The following is a 27,909-nucleotide window of genomic DNA, read 5'->3' on the forward strand; positions in this document are numbered from 1 at the left end:
AGGGAAAGGGAGACATCGGGCGGCGGATGAGCATTTCCCAATTGCGAGTGAGCTGCGCTCCGCGGCGCGGCTCGCCGGCTGCTTCCATTTGTGCTCCACGCCGCCGCCACCGCCGCCACCACCACCGCCGCCGCCTCTTCACTTCATTGTACTCAATCAATCGGGGCAACTAGAGGCTCATTTGGGTGGGAAATTCGTCTGTATCTTGCCACACTGAGGGGAGATTGTCGACGCCACAGCGAGAGCACCCGAGGCCGGCACATCGAAGTTTCGAGCTCGGCAGAGGAACGAGGCAGGCAGGTACAACCCGACTGTTATGTTGACTCGCAACTCGGAGGGAGTAAACGTTACCAATGTAACGCGGTGGTGCCGAATTGAGCTAAGTGGCTAACGCTAGCATCCCAACTATGTTTGCATACTTGGCGCACTTTCCAAGCAAATCGGATGAGGCATCGGAACACCGCCAAAGTGAAAGAAATAAGAAAAGAAAAGAAAAGAAAAGAGGGGCACTTTTGAAATGACGAGAGTCGCCCGCCGCAGCCGCTGGCCAGCGGGAGCGACCTCCGGCGTGTTGAAAACAAAAGCCGAGTGGCCGACTGGCCCCGACTGGCCGACTGGCCCCGACTGGCCCCGACTGGCCGGCCGAGTTGTGATTGTCACATGCACCGCAAACAAAGAGGAGAATCACAAGGTGAAGATGCTCATCATTTGCTTTCTTTGCGTGCGGCGTTATATGAAAAGAATTGATTGGAACGCGAATGCGTCTCAAACATCACTTCAAACCTTGACAGCAACTCTGCCTAGATCTGCTTCTCTTTTTTTCTTTGTTGTTTTTTTTCCAATCAGGATTTGTCGCTCGATGATGATCGAGGCTACCATCAGTGTGATCGAGGCTAACTCTGCCTTTTGCGCTTTTGAGACCAAATCAAGTTTTCTGCACATTCGTCAAGCCGTAAACATTGACTAGAAGGTCGCAAATGTTGATTGTGAAGCTTTCCTCGGATCGTAATGACAGCTGTTGCAGGTCGGACAGGGGGGGGGCTGCATTATGAGACACAAAGAGCCCCTCAGAGAGCCTCGCATTGTCCTACGCTTCGTTTGTTAAAACACTCTTCGAGGCGCTACCAAATTGAGGGCAGTTAGCGACTCAAGTGTTTTTTTTCTTTTGCTTTTTGTCTTGTCCGAAATTTCAGTTGCTCGGATGGATACTTGCGTCCTCGTGTGACTGAAGAGGAGGAGCAAGGCTGCTTGAGAGCATAACAAGGCCGCTGGACTTTTTTGTCATATTGGCACGTTTGCAGGACCAGGTCGCACATGATGATCGAGAGTCCAAATAAAAGGATGGAGACCTTTGCGTTTGCCGATCCTCAAACTTCCCACGCAGAGTATGGCCTCAAAAAAGCGGCGCCAATGCTGTGAACATAATGTATATCGAAATGTGGGGGGTGGCCGGAGTAGCTACTGCAGTCATCGCCATTCTTTTCTAAGCAAACCTTGAAGGAAATAACATTGAGCAAAGTGACTCCAAAGACACCTGACGTGTCCAGGGTCGGCGGCGGCGGCAGCATGCCCTCGGCGATGGAGCGCCCCGGGGCCGGCGTGTTGTCCAGGAGCCGAGCCAAGACGGTAACCAACGGCAACAGCCGGCCGCATTCCGAGGAGGAGAGCAGCGACGAGGAGCACGCTCACGGTCCACGCACACTCATACACACACACACGCACGCACGCACGCTTGAATTTGCACCTTGTTTACATCCAAGTGGACTCGACCGTAATGGGCCGATGGGAAATGTCACGTTTCAGCAACGTTTGAAGCCGCCCTGAGCACAATTTAGCCTTTTTTTTTTTTTTTTTTTTTTTTTTAAGCACAATTAAAAAGAGCATTTTATTCTTTTTCCTTTTCGTCCTCTTCCCCTTTATCTGCTGACGACCCCGGTGCTCGCGTATTTTTCTTAGCTCTTCCTTTATGGCTCCACAGACAGCATGATCCGCGTGGGAGGAGACTACCAGGCCCAGATCCCAGAGTTCAAAGCAGGTGACAGAAATACATCCCAAAGTCCGTAACAGAACAGCAGCCTTTGTTTCAATGATGGCTTCCGTGACAAGTACGCTCTTGGTTCCGTCCGCATTCTCGACTCGACTTGACCTTTTCTGCTCGTTTTATGAAAGTCGAGATTTTGCCCCCCTTATTTTCTAGTCTGCTTCTTTTGATTTGATCCGAGGCCACCTTTTGTGGGGCTAGATGGGGCCGATGGCTTTGGCGGGAAAAACGCGGGCGCTTAGATGGGGCCGGGGTTCGGGTTAGGGAAGCGAGGGAGCCGTCGCGAAAGGCCCGGGCGACGGCGCGCCCGATTTTCACGGCCTTTCTTGCGACGGATTGCAGACGGCCCGCCCCGTGACGACGAGAAGGAGCAGAAGAGCATGCTGGTGTGGCGTCCCGACGCCCGGCTGTCGGACGCAACGTGTACGCGCCGCCTCCGCTGGCCTTGCCCGCCCGCCCGCCCGCGCGCGCTCAGTGAGTATCCGCCCGCCGCGTCTCATTGTCCTGTCGCCGGCGCAGTGGACGAGTACATCGCCATGGCCAAAGAGAAGCACGGCTACAACATGGAACAGGTAGAGTCGAGCCAGCCGAGCGGGTGGGCCGGCTTTGAAGCGCCGACCCGCTCGAGCGTCTGCGCCTTCCGCCGGCAGGCCCTGGGCATGCTGCTGTGGCACAAGCACGACGTGGAGCGCTCGCTGGCCGACCTGGCCAACTTCACGCCCTTCCCGGACGAGTGGACGGTGGAGGACAAAGTGCTGTTCGAGCAGGCCTTTGGCTTCCACGGCAAGAGCTTCCACCGCATCCAGCAGATGGTGAGCCGCCAGCACCGCCGCCACCACTGGGTGCCCGCCCTTGGCCACGTGCATCAACGCCACCTTTCGCCCCTCGAGCTCCCCGACAAGCTGATCTCCAGTCTGGTCAAGTACTACTACGGCTGGAAGAAGACGCGGAGCAGAACCTCCGTCATGGACCGGCAGGCCAGGAGGCTGGTCAGCAAGCGGGAGAGAGAAGACAGGTGAGAATGGACCAAAGCAAGCGAGAAGCGTCTTAACCCGAACCACTTGTCTTGCGCCGTAGCAACGACGAGCTGGAGGAAGGAGATCCCGGCAGCGACGGCGACTTTGAGCTGGACGCCAAGAAGGAGGTGAGCGGCCGAGAAAGCGAGCCGGGCCACCGGAGCTAATTGATGTCCGTGCCTAGGCGGGCGCACAGAATGCGGGCGCCGCTGCCGCCGCCGCCGTCTCGGACAAGGCGCTTCCCGGCCGCCCGGGCCCCGCCAAGAAGGAGAACTCTGGGGCGCAGTACCGCCACCACCCGCTGCGAGCGCGTCGCCGCCCGCCAAAGGGCATGTACCTGGAACGGGCCGACATCACCTCGCTGTCAGCCTCGCGCGACTCGGGCCCGCTGACCGTCAGGCAGCTGGACGCCCGGCTGGTGTCGCTCAAGCGACAGGTGACGGACCGGCCGCGCCTCCCTGGCGCCGGCTTTCGTCGCGTCTTCCACAGGCTTTCCGCTTCCTCTTTCAGGTCCAAAGTATCAAACAGAGCAACGGCGCTCTGAAGCTGAGCCTGAGCAGGGGTGTCGACGCGTTCAGGCCCGCCGAGGTATGGTGTGGTGGTTGTTATTTATTTATTTATTCATTTATTTATTTATTTGATTTATTTTGGGCTGAGGATGTCACCATTCCCTCCTGCAGCCCGCCCCCAAGATGAACGCTCGCTGGACTACGGAGGAACAGCTGCTGGCGGTGCAAGGTGAGGAACGCAAACGCTGGCAAAAAGCTTTCCAAACAAAGTCCACAGCCTGCGTGAGTGAGTGAGTGAGTGAGTGAGTGAGTGAGTGAGTGAGTGAGTGAGTGAGTGAGTGAGTGAGTGAGTGAGTGAGTGAGTGAGTGAGTGAGTGAGTGAGTGAGTGAGGCAGTGAGTGAGGCAGTGAGTGAGGCAGTGAGTGAGGCAGTGAGTGAGGCAGTGAGTGAGGCAGTGAGTGAGGCAGTGAGTGAGGCAGTGAGTGAGTGATGGCCTCTGAGCAACGTAGTGACTTGAAAAAGTCATCCGATTACTCGTCTGCATCCGATGCACGTTGTGCCGCGATGACTCGGTAATAATCGCTCTCCTACGTTAACCAACCCCATCAGTTGGCGTCAATGCCGACTGTTGGCCCGTGTTCCTCTGGACGTCGCTATTGTCCGTAAATAGCATCACTTGGCTCAATTTGCACTTCCTCGCTTCCTCACGCAGCCATCCGCCGTTACGGCAAAGATTTCACCGCCATCGGCGAGGTGATCGGAAACAAGACATCGGCTCAGGTAAGCCGCCTCGGTCCTGTGCGCCATGCGAGCGTTGACCGTCCTTGGCGCCCTTGCCGGCAGGTGAGCTCCTTCTTCGTGAGCTACCGCCGCAGGTTCAACCTGGACGAGGTGCTGAGGGAGTGGGCCGCCGAGCAGGCGCTGGCCCGGGACCTGAGAAGGGTCGGCGTGGAGACGGCCGCCGAGGACCAGGTGAGCAAGGCTTCCCCCATACATTTCCGAGTGAAAAACAAATCAGAGCGCCGTCCAGACGTGACGCCCGTTCTCTGCCTCTGGCTATTCCCTGTCCTTTGCAAGGTCAAGATGGAGGAGTCTCCTCCGGAGGCGGCCGAGGGCTCCTCGCCGCCCTGCTCGGGCCAGACCCCCTCGTCCCTGTCTCAGCCTCCCCCGCTGCTGCGTCCGGCGCCGCCCTCGGCGCCGCCCAGCCTCCTGCGCCAACCCCCGCCGCTGCAGACCCGCCCGCTGCAGAACCGGGCCCCTCACAACCACCCGCCGCCACCCCTCATTCGGCCAGCTGGCGCCACAGGCTCCTCCGGAAGCTCCTCGCCCTCCGCCGCCATGCAGATCCTGCCGCCGTCGCTGCTGGGGATCAAGGTGGAGCGGGCCAACTCGCACTAACAGAAGAAACGCACACTCGGCTCCTTAAGGTTGCGGCAAATTGAACGCTGGAGCGGAAAATCCTCCAAATTGGAAACTTTCCATGGGCGGGCATGAGACTGGGAGAGCTTTCATATTCAAGCACATCGCTTTTCTTTTCACACGCCGCAAGTGAATGCCTTCTCATTAGTTGTGTTCTTGTGCGTTTCAATTTCCCTTCTCAGTGAATATTTTGTTGATTCACCGTTATGGGGAGAGAAACAAAAATCAAAGTTCCTTGTTGAGAGCCAACCTTGGCTTTTGGAAATTCCTGCTTCGTTAAACCCAGGAATGGAAAGTTTGCCACTTTGGAAATGGGCAACCCTCAATGGACACGAGCGCGCCTCCCAGTCTTTCTTTGATAGCTGCAGTGTCACGCCTACCTCTAGAGAGAGCGCACGCGCACACGCACGCACACACACACACGTCGAGCAGCTCTAAACTCCAAACACGACGGGACGCTCGCTCCGCAGTTTATACCGCTTTTTTGTGTTCCAACTGGAATCGTCAATGAGGAGAAAGCGGGTAGCCCTTTTAAAGAGCTCAGGCAAAAGTTGAGCGACCCGCTTCTCGCAGCCATGCTAAGACCTGGAGGGAAGGTTTGCATTTGTTTTAACTAGACTTAAGATGAGCTCTTAGCTAGACAAGACTTTAGGTCGTTTCTTATTGTTGACGAAGCACTAGGTGGAGTCGTCTTCCCTCGTCCCCGACAACTTATCCGGCCAAAGTCAGTTCTCGCTTTAAAAGCACAAATGAGGAGAAAGAAGCAAAAAACAAGACTGACTTTCTCATGACAGCTGCTAATATGGTTCGATACAGGAACCTTGTTCAAACTATTGCGATTAATCTGATGTCTTTTGATTGGGAGCATGTTTGAGTGACTTCATTGACGCTATTTGTGTTTGGCTCTGGAGTTGGCTTGCATTGTCATTCCTTTTGCAAAAAAAAAAAAAAAAACTGGCTTGTGCATACTGTATGTTTCCGTTTGTTTTTGTTTTTCTAGAATAAAGGAACGACTACTGTTGAGTTTCCTGCAGTAATTGTTGATTTGTTTGTTGCTGTTGATACTTCAGTGCAAAAGTGGGCGACGACTTTGGTGGCTTCAGTGAGCTAACGTTTATTTTTGCTCTTAAATTCCAAATGAATGAAATTACATTCATGGCTTAGATGCTTGGATACACCCCAAACACCATTCGGGACAGCGAGTTGAACCTTATTAGGGTTCTCGAATAAGAGTTAACGACACTCTGCCCCATTCAATATGGCCGATGTCATGACGTATCCATAACAACAGCCAGCCCAAGCCACTCAACGGATGGTTGAGTTGTATTTCTTGTATTGATATGGTATTTAGTTTTAATGCTTTGATTCTAAGTGGTTCCGTTTGATACTATGAATGATTTTCACGCAAACGGAATAAATGATCATTCTCGGCGTTTGATGGGACCCTCCCTCAAACGACGTCATTCTGCTTCCGCTAGCTTTGAGCCAGCCCACCGGTGGTGCCGTCCGTGTCTGCCGGAGTTCTCAGCATTCTTCTGGAATATCGCGTCAAAATGCAGGAAAACACGCTTTCGTCCAACTCTTACAGACTTCGGTGCTCCATTCCGGGCCACGAGATGGACGTCCGGGGGCTCGCGGCTGCTGTTTTCCCGGAAGGAGCGTTGGTTTCTGTGTCCAGAGACCGGACCGGAAGGATCTGGGTCCCAAACTCAAGGTAGCGAGCGTTAGCCTGCTAGCCCTCAAATCAGCTTCGAAAAGTGTTGCCCTTAATGTTCCAGTGGCGCCCACGAGGACAAACCAAACCAAACCAAATGAAGTGCTTTTCACCTGACTCCTTTAAAGTGTTTGTTGCCCTTTCGGCTCGAGTGCCTGCGTACTATTCCACTTCGCTTTGTCATTCATTCAGTTTGTCATTCATTCAGTTGTCCAGCAAGTACAAATCAGGATTTCATATGTCGTTCGGTAAACGCGCGCTTGCCTAGCGTTGCCAATGCGGAGTCCATTTTCGGATCCGTTTTGTCAAGTTTTAGGAAGGTTTCTTTCTTTCTTTCTTTCTTTCTTTCTTTCTTTCTTTGCTCCCTCCCTCCCTCCCTGATTTCGACGAGCTTACCAACTCAATTCAGATTGGGGCTAGGCGAGTACCGCTGTAGGTAGAAGTGGTACTGAACAGCTCCAATTCAAAGGAATAGAAATTCTATTGATTTGTTCCAGATCTCAAATTTTTTTTTGAAAGCTCTGTACGGATGACATGAATCATCTATTGCTCTGGTTTGAGCCGGCACTTTTTTGATAAGGCCTTAGAAGAGAGGTAGGTGACCTCCTTGCCTTGCGACTACTTTCATGTCTATTTTGCACGTGACCGCTTGTAGTCCCTCACTCTGTGTTTACTTGTCCTTTCTTTTCCTCTGTTTGTTGACAGCGACGGTTTCACGGAGATGCAACGCTTGTCGGGCCACTCGAATTTCGTATCCTGTGTATGCGTCATCGGGCCGAGCGAGACGTACCCCCGAGGACTGGTTGCCACCGGAGGGAACGACAATAACATTTGCGTATTTGCGCTGGACCAAGCGCAGCCCCTGTACACCCTCAAAGGTCACAAAAACACAGGTGAGTGAGCGAGCGAGCGAGCGTTTGAAAAGGAGTGCCGAGCGGAGCGGCACGGCGACTGGGCTTTGCTCTATCGGCTCATCCATCCATCCATCCATCCATCCATCCATCCATCCATCCATCCATCCATCCACCACCCCACCCACCCACCCACCCACCCACCCATCCATCCACCCACCCACCCAAACCCTCCCTCCCTCCCTCCCTCCCTCCCTCCCTCTGCGCATTTTGCCACCGAGCACGCTCTATGTCCGCAGTTTGTACTCTGTCCTCGGGGAAGTTCGGGACACTTTTGAGCGGCTCTTGGGACACCACCGCCAAAGTGTGGCTCAGCGAAAAGTGCATGATGACGCTGCGCGGCCACTCGGCGGCCGTGTGGGCGGCGGCCATGCTGCCCGAGCAAGGGCTCATGCTGTCCGGGTCGGCGGACCGAAGCATCAAGCTTTGGAAAGCGGGACAGTGCGAGAGGACGTTTACAGGTAGCCAAAGCTCATATCGGTCTTTGAAAAAGTGCCGCTCACCCCGCCTGCTCCTTTGGCCAGCCAGGGGATCGATATCCCACGTCACGACCGCTCGCTTCCCTTTTAGGTCACGAGGATTGCGTGCGAGGCCTCGCCGTGATCAGCGCCACCGAGTTCTTCTCTTGCAGCAACGACGGCAGCGTCAGGAAGTGGCTGCTCACGGGCGAGTGTACGCAGGTCTTCTACGAACACACCAACTACATCTACAGCATGGCCGTCTTCCCGGATAGCGGAGGTTTGTTTGAAGCTTGACAATTGCCCGGACGGCGGCCCGTCTGTCTGTCTGTCTGTCTGTCTGTCTGTCTGTCTGTCTGTCTGTCTGTCTGTCTGTCTGTCTGTCTGTCTGTCTGTCCGTCCGTCCGTCCGTCCGTCCGTCCGTCCGTCCGTCCGTCCGTCCGTCCGTTTTTCAACCGCGCCGTGTTGACTGCTTGCGCTAGATTTTGTGAGCACAGGAGAGGACCGGACGGTGCGAATCTGGAGGAGCGGGGAGTGCACGCAGACGATCCGCCTGCCCGCTCAGTCCGTTTGGTGCTGCTGCATCCTGCCAAATGGCGACATTGCTGTGGGAGCCAGGTGACCCTCTCCAAAAAGTCACGCGCGTGTATTTGGCGGGGCTGACTTGTGCGCTCTCGCCGCCGCTGCAGCGACGGCATCATCCGAGTGTTTACAGAGGCCGAGGAGCGCGTGGCGAGCGCTCGCGACCTGCGGGCCTTCGAGGACGAGCTCTCCGACGCCACCATCGACCCCAAGACGGGGGACCTCGGGGACATCAAAGTGGAGGAGCTTCCCGGGCGGGAGCACCTCGACGAGCCGGGTATTGTGTTGGGGCTAGGTTGGGACTTTTTCCAGGGCGAACCTTTTTCTGGCGATCCCAGGGAATCGCGACGGCCAGACGCGGCTGATCAAGGACGGGCAGAAAGTGGAGGCGTACCAATGGAGCGTGAGCGACAGTCGCTGGGTGAAAATCGGAGACGTGCTCGGCGGCTCCGACCAGCAGACCTCCAAGAGCGTCATGTACGAAGGGAAGGTGAGGCGGGAATTGCCCGGCCCGTGGAACGAGCTCATTTTGGTTTCCGGAGCAAACGTTGCGTTCGGGCCCTGGCGGCCGGTGGGTGCGGCCAAACGCCTGTGCAATTTGAGCGTGCGTCAAGGCTGCGTGCCCATCCCCCCCTACCCCCCGCAGGAGTACGACTACGTCTTCACCATCGACGTGAACGAGGGCGGGCCGTCCATGAAGCTGCCTTACAACGTGTCGGAGGACCCCTGGCTGGCGGCGCACAACTTTTTGCAGAAGAACGACCTCAGCCCCATGTTCCTGGACCAGGTTGCTAATTTCATCACGGAAAACACCAAAGGGCAGGCGGCGGCGGGGCAGGCGGCGGCGGGGCATTCGGCCGGACACGCGCCGCCGCAGCCCGCCAGTGGCGACCCTTTCACTGGTGAGCCAGAGCAACGTCGTCGCCGCGGTGAGACCGCTTTGGCTTTCCTGGCGCCGAGCTGCTCTTTTGTGTCGCTCCGGCAGGGGGCGCTCGCTACATCCCGGGCGGCACCGACACGAGTCCCCGCTTCGGAGGCGATCCCTTCACAGGTGCGCGCTTCCAGGCGGCTCGGAGGCCTGCTGTCTTTTTGGATTTGCCAGTGATTTTGGTTTTGCCGGCTCTTTTCTGTTGTCGAGTGCCAATAAAGCCGCTATCGCCTTCTCAACCCCTGCCAGGCTCCGGTCGCTACATCCCCGGTTCCGGCCCCCACTCGCCGGCTCCCGAAGGCGTGGCCGATCCCTTCACAGGTGAGCCACTCCCCCGACCCGGCCCCCGCGGCGCGTAGCGACAGCCCAAACCCAGTTGAGGACTTTTCTTCGGCCAGGCGGAGGCGCTTACTCTTCCGCCGGGGTGGTGGAACAGAAAAGCACCAACATTTACTTTCCCAAGACCGACGGCGTGACCTTTGAGCAAGCCAACGTTTCACAAATTGTCGGTGAGTATCTCAGCACGCTCGCCCGCCCGCCCCTGAAAAGCTGCCGTTTGCCTCAAGTCTGCCTTTTGGGGGCGCTCGCTCGCTCTCTCTTGCCCAGGCAAGCTGAAAGAACTCAACGCCGGGGCCCCTCAGGAGCACCGGCTCGCGGAAGACTTCCTGGAAAGTCTGCGGGGGCTGCTGGCGTCCGTCTGCGGCCTGGCCGACGCCCCGCCCACCGTCCAGCAGATCCTCCTCCTCTGGAAAGCCACGCACTGGCCTGAAGGTACATGCCCGCCCGCCCGCCCGCAGCTGCCCCGGGCTGCCCCGAGCTTCCTTAGCAGACGGATTGTGAAATTTTGCGCTCAAGGCCCGCCAGCCCAAACATTTTTCATCTTGGAGTCAGAGCTGAAAACGAGCGTTTCTTCTCCACCCGGCTAGATATTGTGTTTCCGGTCCTGGACATTCTAAGGCTGGCTGTGCGCCACCCGCAGGTCAACGAGTGCCTGTGCGGCGAGACCGAGGGCGTCGGGCTGTGCGACCACCTCCTGAGCCTGATGAGGCCCGAGGGCCGCGCGGCCAATCAGATGCTGGCGCTGCGCATCCTCTGCAACTGCTTCAGCGGCGGGCCCGGCCGAGCGCTCCTCATGGCCCGGCGCGAAGCCGTCCTGTCGCGGGCCGCCGACTTGGCCGCCGCCGTGTGCAATAAGAACGTCCACATTGCTCTGGCCACGCTGGTGCTCAACTACGCCGGCTGCCTGCACCGCCGACCCGACCTGGAGGCCAAAGCCCAGTGCCTGTCGGTGGCCAGCCGAGCGCTGGAGAGCGTTCGGGACCAGGAAGCCGTCTTCCGGCTGCTGGTGGCGCTGGGAACCACCGTGGCGTCCGACCCGACGGCCCGGGACCTGGCCCGCTCCCTGGGGGTCAACGCGCAAATCTCCCAATACTCCTCCGTAGCCGATCCCTCCAAACTGGGCGAGTGTTGTCGACTGCTTTTAAAAGAACTGCAATAAAATACAAATCAATCCATCGCTTTCTGACGACAACGAGCCGACTTGACTTGTATGTTGTGCGGTTAATAAAAGGACACGTCCGAGGTTTTGTGGCTACGTATTCACGTCGTCGGATAGGGGAGAAGAAGAGCCAATATAAATGGAAGCCTGTGTTACGACAATCCAATGAAGGGTCGAACACGGGGTGGACAAAGGGGTGCGAGGACACGCGTGCACACAAACTCAAAACTGACGGACACTCATGACACACGACACAAAATGGAGTCCACTGACTCCTGAGTTGGAGCCTTTTGCTTGTTCAATATAACAAATAAAACATCCGTGACATAAACTAGTATGGGGGGGTTAATCGAGTACCAGATCAGCGCAGCCCTAAATGAAGCAGCTTACAAATAAACGTCCGTCCTGCATTGAAACTCCGCTATGCCGGTGGCGCTGTCGACTATATTTGGGCCGCCGAAGAAGAGAACCGACCAATAAAAAAAAAAAAAAAAGGCGGCCAGTTTGTCGGATGCATCAAACCGCGCTTGATTTGTGCTCGTCCGTTGGCTGGCCGTCGAGCGTAGCCTTTTTTTAAAAAAAAGATGGCAAGCCAAATGCTGAAGGACTGCGGCACCAATCTATGGTTCTGCCTCCTCGCGCTGGGCTTTGAGCCAGAGCGGCAGTTGCAGCTCTTCGCGCGCGACTCCAAGTACATCAAACTGGGAGCGTAAGTCTCGCCAAGCTTTGTCTTCGGGTGCCTGCTTGGCTGCCGGCCTGCCTGCCTGCCTGCCTGCCTGCCTGCCTGCCTGCCGGCCGGCGTCTTTCCACTCAATCGATCGCTGACGAAAGCTTCAAAGCACGTGCAGAGGCTAGCCGTGTGCGGCCACCGCTGATCTTTGCTTTTCTTCAACAGGGATATGTTCGACAAAGCCAACAAGTACGCCTTCCTGATTGTCGTCCAATTCCTGTTGCAGACGCTCGATCCTCCGCGATTTCAAAAGGCATTCAAGTGAGCCTAGGGCATGCTCGGGCGGGATACGCCTGCCTGCCTGTCCCCGGCGACTCGTTTTTCCATTGCAACCTTTGTTGTCGTTTTGGACTAGATTTTGCTGGCCTCCCTATAACGCTAAACAAGATGCAGAGTTTCGCAAAGAGACCCTCGCTTGGCTGCAAGAAATCATGGTGAGGATTTCAAAGGGATGGGCAGCGCGCCAGGGTCACCAAGATGCTGATTGTTTTGCGTGTCCCGACCGTTAGGTTGAAAGCGGATTCGTCGGCCCCAAAGTGTTGGCGTCATGGTTGGTCTCGCCCGGAGGCCCCAAATTCATCGGCTTGATGGTGCATTTAGTCAAGCACGTCATGCGGCGGGAAATGAAAACCTACACCAAAGGTACCTTCTCACCCAGCGACACTCAGCCAAATTCGTACGCCTTCTCCTCAAATGTTTGCCTTAGACGAGAGCCGGGTCGCCGACGTCGTCTTCGAGCCGACGTCTTCGCGCCACATGGCGCTGAGGAGATGCCGCGTGGCCCGAAAAAAGTTCTTGGAGCAGGTGGCGCACCACGGTCGCTTTTTCCTGGACCTGCAGAAAAAAGTCCAGTGAGTAGAGAGGGGAATAGAGAGAGACCTTTGACATTCCCACATTCCTGCCTGTGTGCGTGTTTGTCTGCTCTTTTAGGAGCCAGGCGGATACCATGCGAGACCTCCGGGCCCAGAGTCAAAAGTATGACGAGCTACTCGAGTAGGTTTTTCATTTTTTTCCCCCTTCCCCTTGCCGTTTATCTCACACCGTACTGCGCCGATCGATCGCTCGCTCGCTCGCTCGGTCACTTTGGCCTCGTTTCGCTCCGCAGACAGAACGGCGGCGAGTCTGTCCGAGAGGATTTTGCCGATAAAGCCCAAATGGTCAGGTGAAGAAAAAAGAAAAAGCATTGGCTGTTTTCCCTCGCCAGATACAAAAAATAGAAACGCTCGCGTTCAGGTGGCACGCCTGTGGGCGACCGTGGACGGAATGCTGGCGATGACCGAGGCCGAGCGCGAGGTGCTGGAGAGCGTGCTCGGAGGAGAAGTGGATCGCTACGCGCTAGCCGGCCGCCCCCTGCGCGTGTCCCGTGGCCTGCTGGAGCGGCCCTCGCGGCGGGTGAGCGCGGCGCGCTACCGACCCGCCGTGCGCTCGATGTCACGTCGACGTGTCTTTGGCAGTTGAGCTCGGGGACCGCGGACGAGGCCGCTCAGCTGAACCTCCTGCGGCTCTTAGAGCTGATGAACCACCGCCTGCACCTCCTGCGAGAGGAGCCGTGTGGGGGCTCCTCCTCCTCGCCGCCGCTCAGCCTGCCGCGGTTGCAGCAAATCCAGCGGCAGATGGCCCGCCAGCTGCAGAACTCAAAGCTCCTCAGGTAAGGGGTGGAACAATGATTGGGGGGGGGGACGTCTTGATTGAATTGATCTGATATTGGTTGGGGGGGGGCTCTGCAATGTGAGGCAAGGTGCCAACCGCTGCGCTACTGTGCAAAATGAGCATATTTTCAAATATTAGCTGTATTATTTTTTGGGGGATGAATTAGAGTGAAGATTTCCCAGGAGGAAATTCCCAAGATGAGGGGCGCCGTCGGAGAGCTGGAAGCGGCGTTGGACAGCAAGTGGGCCGGCGTACTAAAAGGCAAATCTTTGGTGTCCTTGCTCGACGGCGATCCGGTGAGCGGTCATTTGGAGTCCACCTTTGGTGTAAAATTTCGGTGGGGCTCACGTCTTTTTATTTATGATTATGTTGTTGAGGTACTCGCTCTTCTTTCGCCAACGGCTCGTCTGCCGTTTGAAGCGGCGCGTGACCAAAGTGATGCCAGTTGCGTCTTCTCCAAGTTTCCCGCCAAGCTCCCCGGTCAGTGGCCTTTTGGGCGTCGTCTTGAAAGTTGACTAGACTTGCAAAGTTACCGCTGACTTGGCTCTGACTGACGTCTCTCCTTCCGACCTTCTTTTCCACGTGACCCGGCAGACGGCTGCGCCGAGTCCTCAGGGCGTCAAGTAAGCGGCGATCTCTCGCAACTGAAGAGGTAAGTGGCGCTCTGCCGGAGGGCGAGAGGGAGGCGGATACCCGGGCGGTGCCGAGCGGTGCGCCGTCCGTCACCGGTCCTCCCCAGAGCATGCGTGCTCTCCGATGACTGCGGCAAGCGGAGAGAAATTGCCGCAGACAGATACGGAGCAGACAGCGTCCCTCGCGCCCCGTCGCCGCCACCTTTGCCGTGTGGTGAGAGCCGCTCTTTCTAAAGGCGCGTCTCGTTTGCAAGCGCCCCACGCCCGGCGGCAGAAGACCAGGGCGCCTTTGGGCTCGCCGACTCGACCGGACTCGACTCCTCGCTCGACCGGCTCGTCGATGGGAAGACGCCAGCCGGGAGGCCGCAGGTGCGCTCGTTTCAGAAGTCGACGCAGGCGAAAGGACATTTTAGGTCGGCAAAACCAACGGCGTCGTTTCCGATGACCTGCAAATGAGCCTTCGGGGACCGTTTTGGAAGCGGCTGAGATGATTTGGGCAGCGCGGCTGAAAGGAGTAGCAAGAAACGTGCTCTGTAGAAGTTGGCCATTTGGGAGAGCAGGGACGCAAAGCTCTGGGTCCACACTCTTATGTAGATGGACGGAGCTGCTGTTCAAATAGAAAGGATGGGCCAAACTATTGTGACCCTGATCACAGACGACGACCAAGGCGATGTTAGAGCTGGAATGCGCTGAGCGGATGTGTCAGGTGGCGCGCTAACCCCCCCACACACACACAACCACCCCGTTTGTCCCAGTTTGCAGATACCGTAAGCGCAAGCAGTCCAACGCGAGACGGCGAGGCGGGTTCCGACCCGGGCGCAATGCGAGGCTGCTTCCGCCGAGACCCCTTTGCCAGCAGAGAGCAGCGCCCCCGCACGCCCGAGACCTTGAGTGAGCGGCCTCGTCGAATGCGAGCGGGTTCGCTTTAGCCGGGAAACGCCGTCGAGTATCTCCTTTTGGATTTCTCTCTGCTCCGTGTTCTAGTCGTGGACACGGAGAGCTCCCGGCGACAGGCCCTGCGTGAAGACGACGGAGACTCAGACGGCGGCGTGTTGCCGTGGCACACTACTTCCTCCGGCCAGCGGCAGTTGTTTTGGGGCTCCTTCCTCCAGCAAGAAACTCTGCCCAGCTACGACAGTCTGCTGAGCCTCGACGACGACGCAGAGGAAGAAGAGCCCTGCCCGAACGCGGCCGACGAGACGCCGGCGGAGGCGTGCCGGGACGGCTCGCCCGAGCGCCCTCGCCCGGCCCATGACGTTTTGGTCGCTCCCGCACTTTTGCCCTCTCCGCTCATCTCCTTCTCACCTTGAATCTGCCAAAAGTAAACATTGGATGAAAGTCAGACATTGCTTTTCAACCATGCTGGAGCAGAGCGAGCGAGCGAGGCCCCCCCCCCCCCCGCCCCTTAAATGTTAGGCTGCGGGCTCAGGACCAGGAGCAGGCCTGCACTTCATTTTCCGTGTCATCTTTGTTGCTTTGCTTACTGGTGTCTTGTCGCTCTTGTTGGATTAAAGAGGTGTTCCTTTTGTTCTTTTGACTGACTGTTGCTATTGTTCTACTGTATTAATTTGTGGTTGAACTGACTCTTTTCGATGTCATTGTTATCTGTAAAGTGCTTCGTTGCAGCTTTTTAAACGCAATATAAATAAACTTGTTATAACTGTACTTGTGTACATTTCCCAGTCTGTACTTTAAGGAATCCAAACACTACGTTGTAATGAGTACTGACAGAATGAGAGCGCCACTTTTCGCGGCGCAGTCAGTCAAGTGACTCTAATAAATTCACTTTTATCGTGGAAATCCAACGGTACATTTCCGCTCTGCGACTTTACTTTGAAATCCCAAACGGGAAAAAGCACAGTCGCTAACTTGACGGAGTCTGTGTGCGCCCGCCCGCCCGCCCGCCTGCCTGCCTCGCTCTCCTCTCTCAGCTTGTCGAGTTGAGTCGACTCTGCTCTGGGCGGTTCCGTCGCCCGCCCGAAGAAAGCGGAGCAACAAAACTACCAGCGCCGCGCACACAAACATGGCGCCGGCGTGAAAAGTGTGGCGAACTTAAGTCACACCGCCGGCGAACTTTCGTGAGCGAGCGAGCGAGCGAGCGCGCGCCCCCGCCCCAAGTACGGAACTTGGCGAGCGAGTGAGTGAGCGAGCGAGCGAGCGAGCGAGCTCAACGACAGCAACTCGCTTCCATGTCAACGTCGTCCCTCGTAAACAGCCGGTAAGTAGCGAGCGAGCGAGCGAGCGAGCCAGCCGCCAGCCAGCGACCTCTTCCTACCTATCTACCTAACCAGTGTCCGCTTGAGCGAGTTCCGAGTGCAGCGAGACGGCACGGCACGACACGGCGAGCTTTTCGAGCAACTTGTCGCTTCTCGACGCCGAGTGGAGACAGCCACGTATCCACAAGCGCACCATTGTCTTTCGGGGAATGCTGTTTATTTCCTTCTATTACGGTGACCTCGGGCGGGGCGGGGGGGTCACAGGAGAGAACCGTAGAAGCGCTAGCACAGATACATTTGATGGAAGCTTTTACAAACACTAAACAGGCTTGACGTACAGTGCGCGAATAAGTCGATTCATGCTTGAACTGTGCAAAACGCCAATGCTGGTGCTTGGGGGCCCGATTCCCGAACCGCGTCGCGTCGTTGCGGGCTCTCCAATTGTGCGCCTTCCCCGTGCCGTGCCGTGCCGTGCCGTGCCGTGCCGTGCCGTGCCGTGCCGTGCCTTGCCGTGCCGTGACGTGACGTGACGTGAGGCCAACAGTAACAAACGTGTCCGAGGCCGTTGAGAAACGAGCGCGAAGGCCTCCAAGGATGATGGCGAGCTTTGAATGCGTGACAGGTGTTACGGACAGGAACGGAAGATGTTACTCGGCGTTGGAAGGCGACCAAACGCCGGCCGGCTGGCTGGACCGGCTGGACCGGAGCTCACGTTTCAGCAGGTGACCTCCGTCGCCCCTGAAGTCAGCCGCGTTCAGCTTGGATGCTCCATCGCAATGGAAGCTTTTGGATTTCACCCACTCTGTGTCTGCGGCGCTCAATGCGAGCGCGCCACGTGTCCTTCCACGTTCCCTCAGACTCAATGACTTTGAGAAAGTTGACGCTTTGACGCCCTTTCCTTCTTCTGATGAATGCGCTGGCGTTTTGCTCGCCAATGGTTTAGCGCTATTTTGTCAACAAAACCCGCATGACCCAATTGTGACTGAAATGAAATGAAGACTTGGCCTTTGTATGACCTTTTCACCTTCCGCAGGCAGCTCGTGTGAAATAGCAGCTGACAAAAACATTTTCAGGAGCATTTGAGACACTTTGATGATGTTTTTTTTTTGCAGCATTTCGACTTTTGTCCATTCTGGCGCAGCGTGGGAATGTGCGCTGTTGTTTTGGGCTGACGTGCTGATTTTGAAAAGAGCGATTCGACCTTTGTGATGACTGGGAGAAAGGACCCCCCCCCCCCCAAAAAAAAGGGCCTTTTCTTTTTCCTCCCCTACCCCGGGCTCCTGCTTCTCCCGAGCGTCTTTGTATTTGCTACGTCGTCTTTTGCAGGTGAGCCACGATGGAGGACAAGGGCCACCGCGTGAGCGACTACTTTGTGGTGGCCGGCCTGACGGACACGTCGGCGCCGCTGGAGCTGGACCTTTCCGAAGCCAAGTGGAGCGGGCCCAAAGCTCCCATCACCGACCTGGCCGTCATCAACAGGTCGGCGGGCGAGACCGTGCCCGAGGGCTTCACCTGCGTCGACGGCACCCCCGGCGGCCTGCCGGCCAACCTCAACCACGGCAGCCTCAAGAGCCCCGAGCTCTTCCTCTGCTACCGGCGCGCTCGCGGGAAGCCGCCGCTCATCGACGTCGGGTAACGAACGCTAAGCCAGAGCTTCGGCCGCTTCTCTCGCAACGATTTGACGGCCGCCGCCACCGCTGTCCTGACGCGCCCTTTTGCCTCAGCGTTCTGTACGAGGGCAAGGAGCGCCTGATCCAGGGCTGCGAGGTGATCCAGGCCACGCCGTACGGCCGCTGCGCCAACGTCAACAACAGCTCGGCCGCCTCGCAGCGCATCTTCGTCACCTTCCGCCGCGCCGCGCCCGTGCGGCCTCAGAACTCGCTGGCCGTCACCGACATCTGCGTCATCGTCGGCAGCAAGGGCGAGACGCCGCCGCACACCTTCTGCAGGGTGGACAAGAACCTCAACTGCGGCATGGTGCGCGCCCGGGAAAACGCCGCCGCCGTGCGTCCGGATGACCCTCCACCTTTTTCTCTTTCAGTGGGGCTCCAGTGTCTTTCTGTGTTACAAGAAATCCGTGTCGGCGTCCAACTCCATCACCTACAAAGCCGGTGAGTCCCCCGCCACAGGGCACGCTGGACACGTGTTCCCCTGACGCCGCCACGTCTTTGACTGCAGGCCTCATCTTCCGCTATCCGGAGGAGGACTACGAGTCTTTGCCCCTGTCCGAGTCGGTTCCTCTCTTCTGCTTGCCCATGGGCGCCAAGATCGAATGTTGGGCGCCCAACACCCGAGACCCTCTGCCCGTCTTCTCCACCTTTGTGTTGACCAGCGGCTCCGGAGAAAAGGTGACTCGCCTCCGTCGGCCTTTCCTGAGCAAACGGCGAGGACTCACCGACGCGTTGCGCTCAGGTGTACGGTTCGGCCGTCCAGTTCTACGAGCCCTACCCGGCCAACCTGCTGAGCGAGAAGCAGCAGATCCACCTGGGCCTGCTCACCAGCGTGGAAAAGAAGCCGGTCCCCGAGCGGGCCCTCAACGCCAACAAATGCATCTGCCTCCTCTCCCGCTGGCCCTTCTTTGAATCCTTCCGCAAGTTCCTCATGTTCCTCTACAAGCTGTCTGTCTCAGGGCCGCAGCCGCTGCCCATGGAAAAGTGAACCTCTTCCGTCCACACACATTTCCATTTCATTCCTGGCGTGTGCTCACCGTCCTTCCTTCCTTCCTTCCTTCCTTCCTTCCTTCCTTCCTTCCTTCCTTCCTTCCTTCCTTCCTTCCCTCCCTCCCTCCCTCCCTCCCTCCCTTCCTCTCCCTCCCTCCCTCCCTCCCTCCCTCCCTCCACAGGCACATCGCCCACTTCATGCACAGCGTGTCCTTTCCGTCCCCGCAGAGGCCTCGGATCCTGGTCCAAGTGAGCTCTCGTTTGTTCTCCTGCCATTAGATCCGTCTGCCGTTGCCCGCTTTTAACTGCCATTTTGTCTCCAAGCTTTCGGCGCACGACAACTTGATCCTCTCGCAGCCCGTTTCGACGCCTTTACCCCTCAGGTAGGCCGGCTGCGTTCTTTTGGCCTCTCTCCCTCCCTCCCTCACCGCTCTTCTCTTCCTCCCCTCCAGCGGCGCCGACTACGGCACCCTCTTGATGAACCTGGGCTCGGAAAACTGCGCCACCTTGCTGCACTTCGTCCTGCTGGAGAGCAAGATTCTGCTGCACTCGCTCCGGCCGGCGGTGCTCACCGGAGTGGCCGAGGCCGTGGTGGCGGTCAGTCCGCTTGGCTTGGCGCGCGTATGATTTCGAGGAGAGCTTGCCAAAGCAAAGGTTGAGGTGTGAGCGGCTGGCTGGCTGGCTGGCTGGCTGGTTGGCTGGCTGGCTGGCCGGCTGGCTGCCTTTTGTCTCTCTCTCTGTCTCTCTCCTCAGATGATCTTCCCCTTTCAGTGGCAGTGCCCCTACATCCCCCTGTGCCCACTGTCCCTGGCAGGCGTCCTCAACGCCCCGTGCCCCTTTATCGTGGGCGTGGACTCCCGCTACTTTGACCTTTACGACCCGCCGTCGGACGTGGTCTGCGTCGACCTGGACACCAACACCGTCTACTTGTACGTTGCGCGCGCTCCGACCCCCTTGGCCTTTCTCCGACAAGCGCGCTCTCTGCGTGACCGCGCAGGTCCGACGAGAAGAAGCACAACAACTGGAAGAACCTCCCCAAGAAGCCCTGCAAGACTCTGCTGGGCTCCCTGAGCGCCTTGCACCGCCAGCTGGCCGCAGGTACAAGTGGAGCCAGATAGCGTCGGCGCTGCCGCCGCCGCACCCGCTTCTCTTCCTCCCCCCCTCTCCTGTCTTAGTTTCAGTGCGACAAACGGGTCTGGCGGCGGCGGAGGACGTGACGCCCGTCGAGGCCGACTTCACTTGGCACAAGAAGAAGACGGCCTTGGAGATGGAAATCCAGGAGGCCTTTCTGCGCTTCATGGCCTCGGTTCTGAAAGGCTACCGCTGCTACCTCAAGCCCATCACCCAGGCGCCGTCCGACAAGGCCACGGCCGCCGACTCCCTCTACGATCTGCAAGGTAAACGGCCCTTTCTGGGGGGACTTTTCCTTTGCGTCCCTGCCATCGGACCAGACTCAAAGCTACGGAAGGTGGCATCACCTAACGCCAGCCTTGGCAATGAAGCCAATCCAAAAAGCCAGGAGATGAAAAGGCCCGGCCGGCCAGCCGGCCGGCCGGCGGCCGGGTCGGTCACGCCTCACGAGGCCTTCGAATTCAGGCAATTTCATCCTCTGCCTGCGCAGGTTTTCTCAAAAGCCGAGAGCGCGCTCACCACAAGTTCTACTCGCAGCTCACCAAGACCCAAATCTTTATCCGCTTCATCGAGGAGTGCACCTTTGTCAGCGACAAGGACACGGGTTTGGCCTTCTTCGACGATTGCGTGGAGAAGGTGAGCGGCCCGATGGCCCCGCTCTTCCAAATGCACAGAATAGAGCAAGGTTTCTTTTTTCTCTCCGCTACCTTCTCGTGTCGTGGTGTGCTCGGGCGCAGGTGCAGGGAGAATGGTCGGAGGAGGGCCGACTCTTGGAGCTGGACGAGTCGCAGAAGAGCGAGCACACCGTCTTCGTGATGCCGCCCGAGCCGCCGTCCGAGGGCGGCCGCGACCCGCCCCCCAAATACTCGTGAGCCGTCCGTCCTCAAAGTCTCCTCCGAGCCCAGATTATTCCTCCGAAGACGAAAGAAACGCTCCAAAATGACCACGACAAATACAATTGCTACTATAAAAGGGCTTGAATTCAAAATCAAGCCAGTAAAGCGCTTTTGGAAATGTGGCAATTTTGAGATGAGCTGAAAGGTGAGCAATCGAGTGCGGATGTGGGAAGCCACTATCGATTGCCCGTCTCAAACTAATATTTGGATGAGTTAGATGATGATGACTTGTTGGATTTGCGAGAAGACTCGACGAAAGCGCTACTAACCTCTCTCGTTTGAATGGACAGTTACAAAGGTTTCCCCCGGCTGAGGCTGGAGCTCTTTGAGCGTCCCGGAGAGTTGCGGCCGGCGATCAGCAGCAGAGCGGCGGGCGCCAGTCTCGCCAGCAGCCCGGCGCTCCTGGCCAAGCGCACAAAGCAGGTGGCGTGCCGCCGCCGCCACTCGGGCTCCTCCGCCTCAAACCCCTGCCTGCCTAACGGCATGTGCCTGCCGCCATCCCGCCAGGAGATCAAGCTGGCCTCCAAAATGGCCAAGCGCTTCTCCAGCGACCCTCAGCTGTGGGCTCGCTGCCTCTTCAGTCACTGCTACAGCCTGTGGTTCATCTGCCTGCCGGCCGCCGTGCACCTGGCCCGCTCCAAGAGCCGTGCCATGCAGCAGGCCTACAACGTGCTCTTGAAAATGAGAACCACCGAGGTGGAGGTCTTGGACGAGGTTTGGCCAGCAGACGCTGGGCTGGGCTTGGGCTGGGCTGGGCTGGGCTGGGCTGGGCTGGGCTGGGCTGGGCTGGGGTGTGGTGGTGTCAGCCTCCTTTCTTTCCTGTGTGTCAGGTGTGTTACCGGGTGGTGATGCAGCTGTGCGGCATTTGGGGTCTACCCGTGATGGCCGTGCGCGTGTTGGTGGAGATGAAGAGGGCGGGCGTGCAACCCAACGCCATCACCTACGGCTACTACAACAAGGTCCCGACAGCTCCGCGCCGCCGCTCGCCGAGGCCACGGCAGCGCCGGCGAGCCTGAGCTTCTTGAACGCCCTTCTCCCCCGCAGGCCGCCTTGGAGAGCCCGTGGCCCAGCCGCAACCGCGGCGGCCTCTTCATGTGGACCAAGCTTCGCAACGTCCTGCGCGGGGTGGCCCAGTTCAAGCAGGCCCTGCGCCGCCGCTCTTCCCCCGGAAAGGGAAGCGCAGGTGGGTCGGGTCGGGTCGGGTCGGGCTCTGCGCCAGCTCCTCCCCGCCAGAGGGGGGCGCCACGCTTCATCACGCTTTTGTCCCCATCCATCCACGGCAGGAGGCGCATCTTTGGACCGCTGCGACGGCGCAGAGGAGGAGCCGCGTGACCGACATCCGGCGCCACCTCGAGCAGGTGGGAGCCGCCGCCACAAGGCGCTTTGAGCGAATGGCTGGCTTTCCTTCGGGCTCAATTGTGACGTCGCAATTCTCACTCCTGTGCAACTTGTACTTTGGTCGGACACAAACGGCTGCCGGTCCGTAGAAAATATCGGGACCGATTAAGACTCGCCGACCGACAGAGACCAGACAAAAGTCAAACAACCAAAATGAAGCATTTGAAAGCGCTCCAAACGAGGCGAGCGAAGTAAGTCTAATGAAGAATACCAAATGTGTGTCGGATGAAGCAGGAAGCGACCGCGCCACGGCGGCGGCGGCGGCGGCGAGCGCAGCAGAGCCTCCCGGTCCCGTCGACGCGCACGCATCTGTCCCCAGCATCGTCAGATTGTCCACCGGGAGCAGCCCCGAGTCAGGTGAGAGACGAGGAAGACGAGGCCTTCGGCTCCAAACTAGACATGACCAGAAACGCTCCGCAGCCGAAGGCGACTCGTTCCGGCGGCACGGCAAAGCGGACCAGGCGGCGCCCGTCGTCCCCGACGCCGCCTCGCTCGCTGCGGCCGACCGGCCTCAGAAGCGGCGCGAGAAAGCCTTCGCCGAGCGCAGCAGGAGCTTCAGCGCCCAAACGAGGGCCGGAATGCTCTCGGAGAAAGGCGTGGACCGGCTCGGCGCCGACGCCCGTATCCTCGCCGCAGCCTTTTCGGCGGCACGGAGCGCGAGCAGCCCCGGCGCCGCGTCCAAAGCACTTTTCCGGGACTTGGAGGAAGAAGCTTTGCCTGAAGAGTTTCAGGGCCCCGTTTCCCCGGCCCAAGAAGAAAGTGGCGGGGGCGATGGCGGGAAGCTGCCAGACAAATGCGGCGGCGACGCAAAGGAGGAGGAGTCTGGGGCGCGCCCCGTCAACCTGGAAAGGGCGGATGTGGAGGCGGGCGCCGACCCGCTTTCCCTCCTGGCGTCGGAGAGCCCAGAGCCGGCCTCCGTCGACGGCCTGGAGCCCCCCGAGCCGCCCGCCGTCGTGTCCCGCAACCTGGCTGAGGAAATTGAAATGTACATGAGCCTGAGAAGCCCCCCGAGCGCCGGCGGCAAGTCCGAGCCACCCCCGGAGCGTAGGTGCAGCCTTCCCGGCTCCCCGGCCGAGGCCCCTCGGCGCGGGCCCGCCAGCTCCGCCCTGGCTCGCTCCAAGACCTTTGCGGCAAAGAGCCAGCCCCCCGCCGGACCGTCCTCGACCCTGGCGCCGCTCACCAAGTCCTCCCAGGGAGGCTCGCTGGGCTCGGTCATCAACTCCATTTCGGCCATCAAGATGGACAACTTGCTGTCTGGCCCCAAAATGGATGTGCTCAAGTCCGGAATGAAGCAGGCGGCCAACGTGGCCAGCAAAATGTGGGTGGCCGTCGCCACCGCTTACTCCTACTCGGACGATGAGGTGAGACGGGCCCGCCCGGATGCCTTCGTTGTTTTTTTGTTGTTCCCCCAACCCCCCCGCCCGCCTTTCTTCCGACTGGCTTCTTTTTCCCGCAGGAAGAACAAGGTCAAAGCGGAGGAGGTTTCCCCGCCAGCTTGGACGAGCACATGTTGCCCGACGCGGAGGACGAGCCGGAGGGAGGCGGCGGCGACCTGCATTTGGCGGCCAACGGCCTCAACCGGAGCTGCGCCAGCATCGGCAGCGACGCGGGCCGAGGGATGCGGCACGCACGTAGGCGACGGGCGCCAGAACGCCTTTGAACTCGGGGGGCGCTTTCTTTTATTTCTCACTTAGCAAGTGGAATTGGGGAAAATGGAATAGTTTTGCTTCAAATTTGGGGCCACGTCAGATTCCTTCGAGCTACGTGCTAAAGCGGAGCAGATAAATGACGCCCGTTTTTGCTGACAATGAAGAAAGACTGAGAACAAAAGGCCGTTACGAAGAACAAACGAAAGGTTGTTTTTCAGCTACACGAGCGGCGATACCATGCAAAAGCTATTTTGGGATTCTCATCCCTTTTGATGATAGACCTACCTAGACCCAAGTTTGAGCGTGGCAAAGCAGAGGCGGGTTAGGGTTAGCGCTCACCGTCTCCTTTTTGGGCAGATGCCAGCCCCGGGCGAGCGGGCGGGGCCCCCGACTCGTGCCACCGCGCCTCCTCCTCGTCCTCCTCCTCCAGCATCTTCCAGAGCTACGCCTTGGAGGTCAAGAGCGCAAAAGGCTTTCACGCGGCGGCAGCGCACTGCTTCTCACGCCAGCCTGCTCCCCTCCCCCGACAGGTGCTGATGTCCAGCTGCTCGCAGTGTCGCTCTTGCCAAGCGCTGGTGTACGACGAGGAGATCATGGCGGGCTGGACGGCGGACGACTCCAACCTCAACACCAATTGCCCCTTCTGCCGCGCCGCCTTCCTGCCCCTGCTGCACGTGGAGTTTCACGACCTGCGCGCCGTCGGCGGGTGGGTGCTCAAAAGAAAAGCCGGCGTTTTTTCGTCCGGCGCTCATCTGGCGCCGTACTGCCTTCAGCTTCTACTTGAATCCCGCTGCGTCCGGAGACAGTCTGCACAGTTCCGGCGGCAGTGGGCTCCCGACGGCGCCTGGCGACGTGAAGACGCCAGGGCGCGCGGCTCTCCCTCCGGAGGAGGCTCTGGCCCACAGTAGTCCCGGAACACATCAAAGGTAAAGACGTGGTCGTCGCTGTCGGGAAGCCCAGCCCAGCCCAGCCGAGCCGAGCCGAGGCGGTCAAAGTCAGTCGGCGTTTCTCCCCTTTCCAGACTGGTTCCGGAGCCGGCGCAGTGCGACCCGCTGGGTCTCCTGGCGTCGGCCAAAAGATGCGGTGGCGGCACGTCGCTGACGCGCAGCAACAGCGTGGGCGGTCCGCTGCAGGGCCTGGACTCCTCCCCTGCGCCGCCCGGCCACGGCCTCTCCACCAGCAGCCTCCCCGGCAGCCTGCGCGAGGTTTCGGTGGGTCCCAAAAGGCCCTTCCGTCCGACACGCTTTGCAAACTAACTGTGGCCAACCCGCAGGATGGAATGGCAGGCAAAAAGCCGGACCCCCGCCCCGTGTCGGTGCCGTACCTCAGTCCCTTGGTGCTGCGCAAGGAACTGGAGACGCTTCTGGAGAACGAGGGAGACCAGGTAAGTTGGCTTTGCCCCTGGACCGCCCCGCCCTGCCTCGCGTCGTCATCTGGCCCCGCTCCTTTTCTCCTCCGTCAAGCAGAAGGTCAACTTCAAGGTAGTTTCCCCCCTTGTCGTGAAATGCCCAAGAAGGTTTTCTCCCGCAATTGTGCAAAGCAGGCGGGGGGCGTCATCCTAGGTCTTGCAAAGCGGGAGAGCCCGCGCACTAAACGGCCGTGGTTTTTTGTTTTTCCTCTCTAAGCGTATACGTATCTCGCCCGAAAAGAGTCAGTCGGGCGCCATTGTGACCCTGCCCATCCGCCGCTGTGGCCCAACAGGTGATTTACAGCCACAAGTTCCTCAGCCAGCATCCCATCATCTTCTGGAACCTGGTGTGGTATTTCCGGCGCTTGGACCTGCCCAGCCACCTCCCCGGCCTGGTCCTGACCTCCGAGCACTGTAACAACGGCACGCAGGTAGGTAGATGCTGGCCCGCAGGCCCGACCCGGCCCGGCCCGGCCCGGCCTGGCTTTTGCCGGTTCTAGCCCGTTTGTCCCTCCCTTGCTCCGTCCAGCTGCCCCTGACCTCGCTGCCCCAGGACAGCAAGCAAGTGTACGTTCAGATCCTGTGGGACAACATCAACCTCCACCAAGAGGCCGGAGATCCCCTTTACCAGCTTTGGAGGACCTTGTGTGGGTGAAAGTTTGAATGACTTGATTTCAGCAGAAAAATGTGCCCATAGTTGGCTCAAAGAGCTTAGCGCCGTCGCCAACATTGCGCCCAAACGATGCCGACGCCCGCATCGAAAGCCAGCCAATGGGTAAATATGGGCATTTTTTTTTTTTTTTTTTTTAGTGGAAAAGAAGGGGACCTTGGCCCCCAGCGATCACCAGGAGACGCGCACGCTCCTCAACACCATTGTGCGCAACATCCAGACCAACGACGTCTACGGCCCCATCAACCTGCTGATCCGAGAGCTCAAACGTCGCCCGGAGGACGGCCGGCGGCAGAGGTAAAAAGGCGTGCCCGCCCCGCCTCGTCCGTCGGTCGCTCGGTCGCCTAACCCTGACTAACCCTTCTTTTTCAGGAGCATCTATAGAGAAATATTATTTCTCTCCCTTGTGGCGTTGGGGCGAGAGAACATCGACGTAGGTGAGCCAATGTGCCCGGCCGGCATTGTGCTGCGCCCCCCCCCCCCACCTTTTTGACCTGGCTTTTCCCACCCGGGCAGAGGCTTTTGACAGGGAGTACCGGCTGGCCTACGACGAGCTCAGCGCCGAGCAGCTCCGCTTCCTGCGCCGCATGGACGGGCCGCCCGGCGCCAGCGTCAGCTGCTGCCTCAAATGCTTTGGCACCCTCTTCATCTGATCAGGGAAAGCCGTTTCTTCTGCGTCCGGCAACAGCATGCTCGTTTTTGCCTCACTCCAAAGACAACTCGGTGCACGAGTCGCGTGTCGTGTCGTCCCGTCCCGTCCCGTCCCCCCCGCCTTTCCAGTTGCTTTGATCCACATCTTAATGAATTTTCGAGTCCTCGTCAGCTCGCCAAAGAAGCAGACAATCGCTAATTAGAAGTCGGCAGCCTATGTATGTAGTTGTGCCGGGTGCTGAAAACATTCCACGGCGAGCGAGCGTTGCGCTGGAGAAGGAGCACGGATGTAACCAAGCCAACACATTCCATTTTCCAAACGGATTGACAAGAAGATGAGGCGACGTCGCCTCAGAGTCTTAACTCGTTTGTCCTCTCAAACACACAAAAACGACTTTCTCTTATTTATTTTTGTAGTCTCGCTCTTGCTGTCATTCTAGTAACTTTTTAAAATGGCTGTTCAAATGTTGAATGAGTGATTTCAAGCTGTAGTGATTTCTCAAAAGTGATCTCTCACCGTCCTGTGGTAAGGAATTGAATGTCTGTCTACCTAGAAAGTAGCTGCAATAAACAAGTTTGGGAACCATCAAGTTGGTCGTATTCTGTCGACTGCTTTTAATATTTCACCGTCGTGTGTGTATCGTACAGTTAAGAAGGGGGGGAAAAAAAGCTTCAAGCATTCGTAGACTTTTGTTTATGAGTGCCCCTGTTATTTGGACTGTCACATCAAACGGTGGTTTAAGGCGAACGCACCGCGTGAAATGCCATAGACGGGCTACGAGCACATGAAATGCATAGTCGCTGCGCGGCATGCACTGTTGGAAAATGTGAAAAGCCCGCATCCGCGGCGGCATATGCTCGTTGTCCTCTGCAAAGGATGAGGCCGACCAGGCTCTCGGTATACAGCTGATCCATCCGTTCTTTGAAATGCCCAAAAGTACTCCGGCGTACGTGTCTTTTTCACGAGAAGAAAAAAAATAAAAATACAGAGCGGCGCAGAGGCGCACCGGTGAGTGCAGCAACCTCACAGTCTTCAGGAGTTTGCTCCCCGTGCTTACGTGCCTTTCCTCCCACATCCCAAAGACACGCACGCCGCACAGGTTGCTGGGAGAAGATAAGCGTGAGGATAAACGCTTCAGATG

At 58.2% G+C, this 27,909-nt stretch overlaps 4 protein-coding genes and 1 non-coding gene across 13 annotated transcripts in view; all 5 read left to right on the forward strand.

Moving 5' to 3' along the window:
- Positions 1-6,018, forward strand: part of rcor2 (REST corepressor 2) — an 8,478-nt gene extending 2,460 nt beyond the window's left edge. The window contains exons 1-14 of one of the 6 annotated variants that reach the window (XM_049743189.2): positions 1-300; positions 1,548-1,690; positions 1,979-2,035; positions 2,384-2,464; positions 2,561-2,613; positions 2,692-2,853; positions 2,932-3,056; positions 3,119-3,185; positions 3,242-3,493; positions 3,568-3,645; positions 3,738-3,795; positions 4,279-4,346; positions 4,410-4,538; positions 4,644-6,018. The exon at positions 1-300 is cut by the window's left edge and continues 226 nt beyond it. In XM_049743189.2, the coding sequence (XP_049599146.1) occupies positions 1,567-1,690; positions 1,979-2,035; positions 2,384-2,464; positions 2,561-2,613; positions 2,692-2,853; positions 2,932-3,056; positions 3,119-3,185; positions 3,242-3,493; positions 3,568-3,645; positions 3,738-3,795; positions 4,279-4,346; positions 4,410-4,538; positions 4,644-4,964 (1,575 nt within the window). In that variant the 5' untranslated portion in view covers positions 1-300; positions 1,548-1,566 and the 3' untranslated portion in view covers positions 4,965-6,018. Of the gene's footprint in view, positions 301-1,547; positions 1,691-1,978; positions 2,036-2,383; positions 2,614-2,691; positions 2,854-2,931; positions 3,057-3,118; positions 3,186-3,241; positions 3,494-3,567; positions 3,646-3,737; positions 3,796-4,278; positions 4,347-4,409; positions 4,539-4,643 lie in introns of all 6 variants that reach the window. The other 5 variants (XM_049743199.2, XM_049743164.2, XM_049743154.2 and 2 more) reach the window with 5 other exon arrangements.
- A 422-nt stretch (positions 6,019-6,440) lies between these two features.
- On the forward strand, positions 6,441-11,159 carry plaa (phospholipase A2-activating protein). 2 transcript variants are annotated; one of them, XM_049742928.1, is made up of 13 exons: positions 6,441-6,699; positions 7,405-7,592; positions 7,850-8,071; positions 8,181-8,348; positions 8,551-8,686; positions 8,758-8,927; positions 8,989-9,140; positions 9,297-9,552; positions 9,636-9,701; positions 9,828-9,899; positions 9,977-10,087; positions 10,185-10,349; positions 10,505-11,159. In XM_049742928.1, exons 1-13 carry the CDS (start codon positions 6,539-6,541, stop codon positions 11,074-11,076), a joined length of 2,439 nt encoding a protein of 812 aa, XP_049598885.1. In that variant the 5' UTR covers positions 6,441-6,538; the 3' UTR covers positions 11,077-11,159. The 2 variants fall into 2 exon arrangements, with proteins under 2 accessions (XP_049598885.1, XP_049598894.1); XM_049742937.2 differs by having other exon boundaries at positions 10,558-10,913.
- Positions 11,160-11,529: 370 nt separating this feature from the next.
- Positions 11,530-15,753, forward strand: haus6 (HAUS augmin-like complex, subunit 6). 2 transcript variants are annotated; one of them, XM_049743100.2, is made up of 15 exons: positions 11,530-11,785; positions 11,972-12,067; positions 12,162-12,240; positions 12,316-12,448; positions 12,513-12,657; positions 12,737-12,781; positions 12,912-12,963; positions 13,040-13,198; positions 13,261-13,454; positions 13,623-13,752; positions 13,834-13,936; positions 14,051-14,108; positions 14,343-14,457; positions 14,844-14,979; positions 15,073-15,753. In XM_049743100.2, the coding sequence occupies exons 1-15, from the start codon at positions 11,661-11,663 to the stop codon at positions 15,396-15,398; spliced, it is 1,896 nt and encodes a 631-aa protein (XP_049599057.1). In that variant the 5' UTR covers positions 11,530-11,660; the 3' UTR covers positions 15,399-15,753. The 2 variants fall into 2 exon arrangements, with proteins under 2 accessions (XP_049599057.1, XP_049599046.1); XM_049743089.2 differs by having other exon boundaries at positions 11,532-11,785; positions 12,737-12,799.
- LOC125994081 (small Cajal body-specific RNA 8) lies at positions 14,136-14,266 on the forward strand. Its single transcript, XR_007490488.1, has one exon. It is a non-coding gene; the product is annotated as a small Cajal body-specific RNA 8 (non-coding RNA).
- A 219-nt stretch (positions 15,754-15,972) lies between the features above and the next one.
- On the forward strand, positions 15,973-27,357 carry dennd4c (DENN/MADD domain containing 4C). 2 transcript variants are annotated; one of them, XM_049742824.2, is made up of 32 exons: positions 15,973-16,306; positions 17,631-17,936; positions 18,029-18,281; positions 18,346-18,415; positions 18,483-18,652; positions 18,717-18,958; positions 19,147-19,213; positions 19,289-19,347; positions 19,417-19,561; positions 19,718-19,893; positions 19,962-20,062; positions 20,140-20,361; positions 20,586-20,731; positions 20,833-20,963; positions 21,282-21,414; positions 21,499-21,705; positions 21,822-21,950; positions 22,036-22,174; positions 22,275-22,349; positions 22,621-22,746; positions 22,810-23,750; positions 23,846-24,020; positions 24,396-24,493; positions 24,569-24,744; positions 24,812-24,964; positions 25,060-25,249; positions 25,312-25,422; positions 25,740-25,877; positions 25,976-26,093; positions 26,257-26,413; positions 26,489-26,553; positions 26,633-27,357. In XM_049742824.2, the coding sequence occupies exons 2-32, from the start codon at positions 17,641-17,643 to the stop codon at positions 26,767-26,769; spliced, it is 5,346 nt and encodes a 1,781-aa protein (XP_049598781.1). In that variant the 5' UTR covers positions 15,973-16,306; positions 17,631-17,640; the 3' UTR covers positions 26,770-27,357. The 2 variants fall into 2 exon arrangements, with proteins under 2 accessions (XP_049598781.1, XP_049598790.1); XM_049742833.2 differs by having other exon boundaries at positions 22,624-22,746.
- The last annotated feature ends 552 nt before the right edge of the window (positions 27,358-27,909 follow it).

Source organism: Syngnathus scovelli, chromosome 1, assembly GCF_024217435.2.
Source record: "Syngnathus scovelli strain Florida chromosome 1, RoL_Ssco_1.2, whole genome shotgun sequence".
NCBI classification, from domain to species: Eukaryota; Metazoa; Chordata; class Actinopteri; order Syngnathiformes; family Syngnathidae; genus Syngnathus; species Syngnathus scovelli.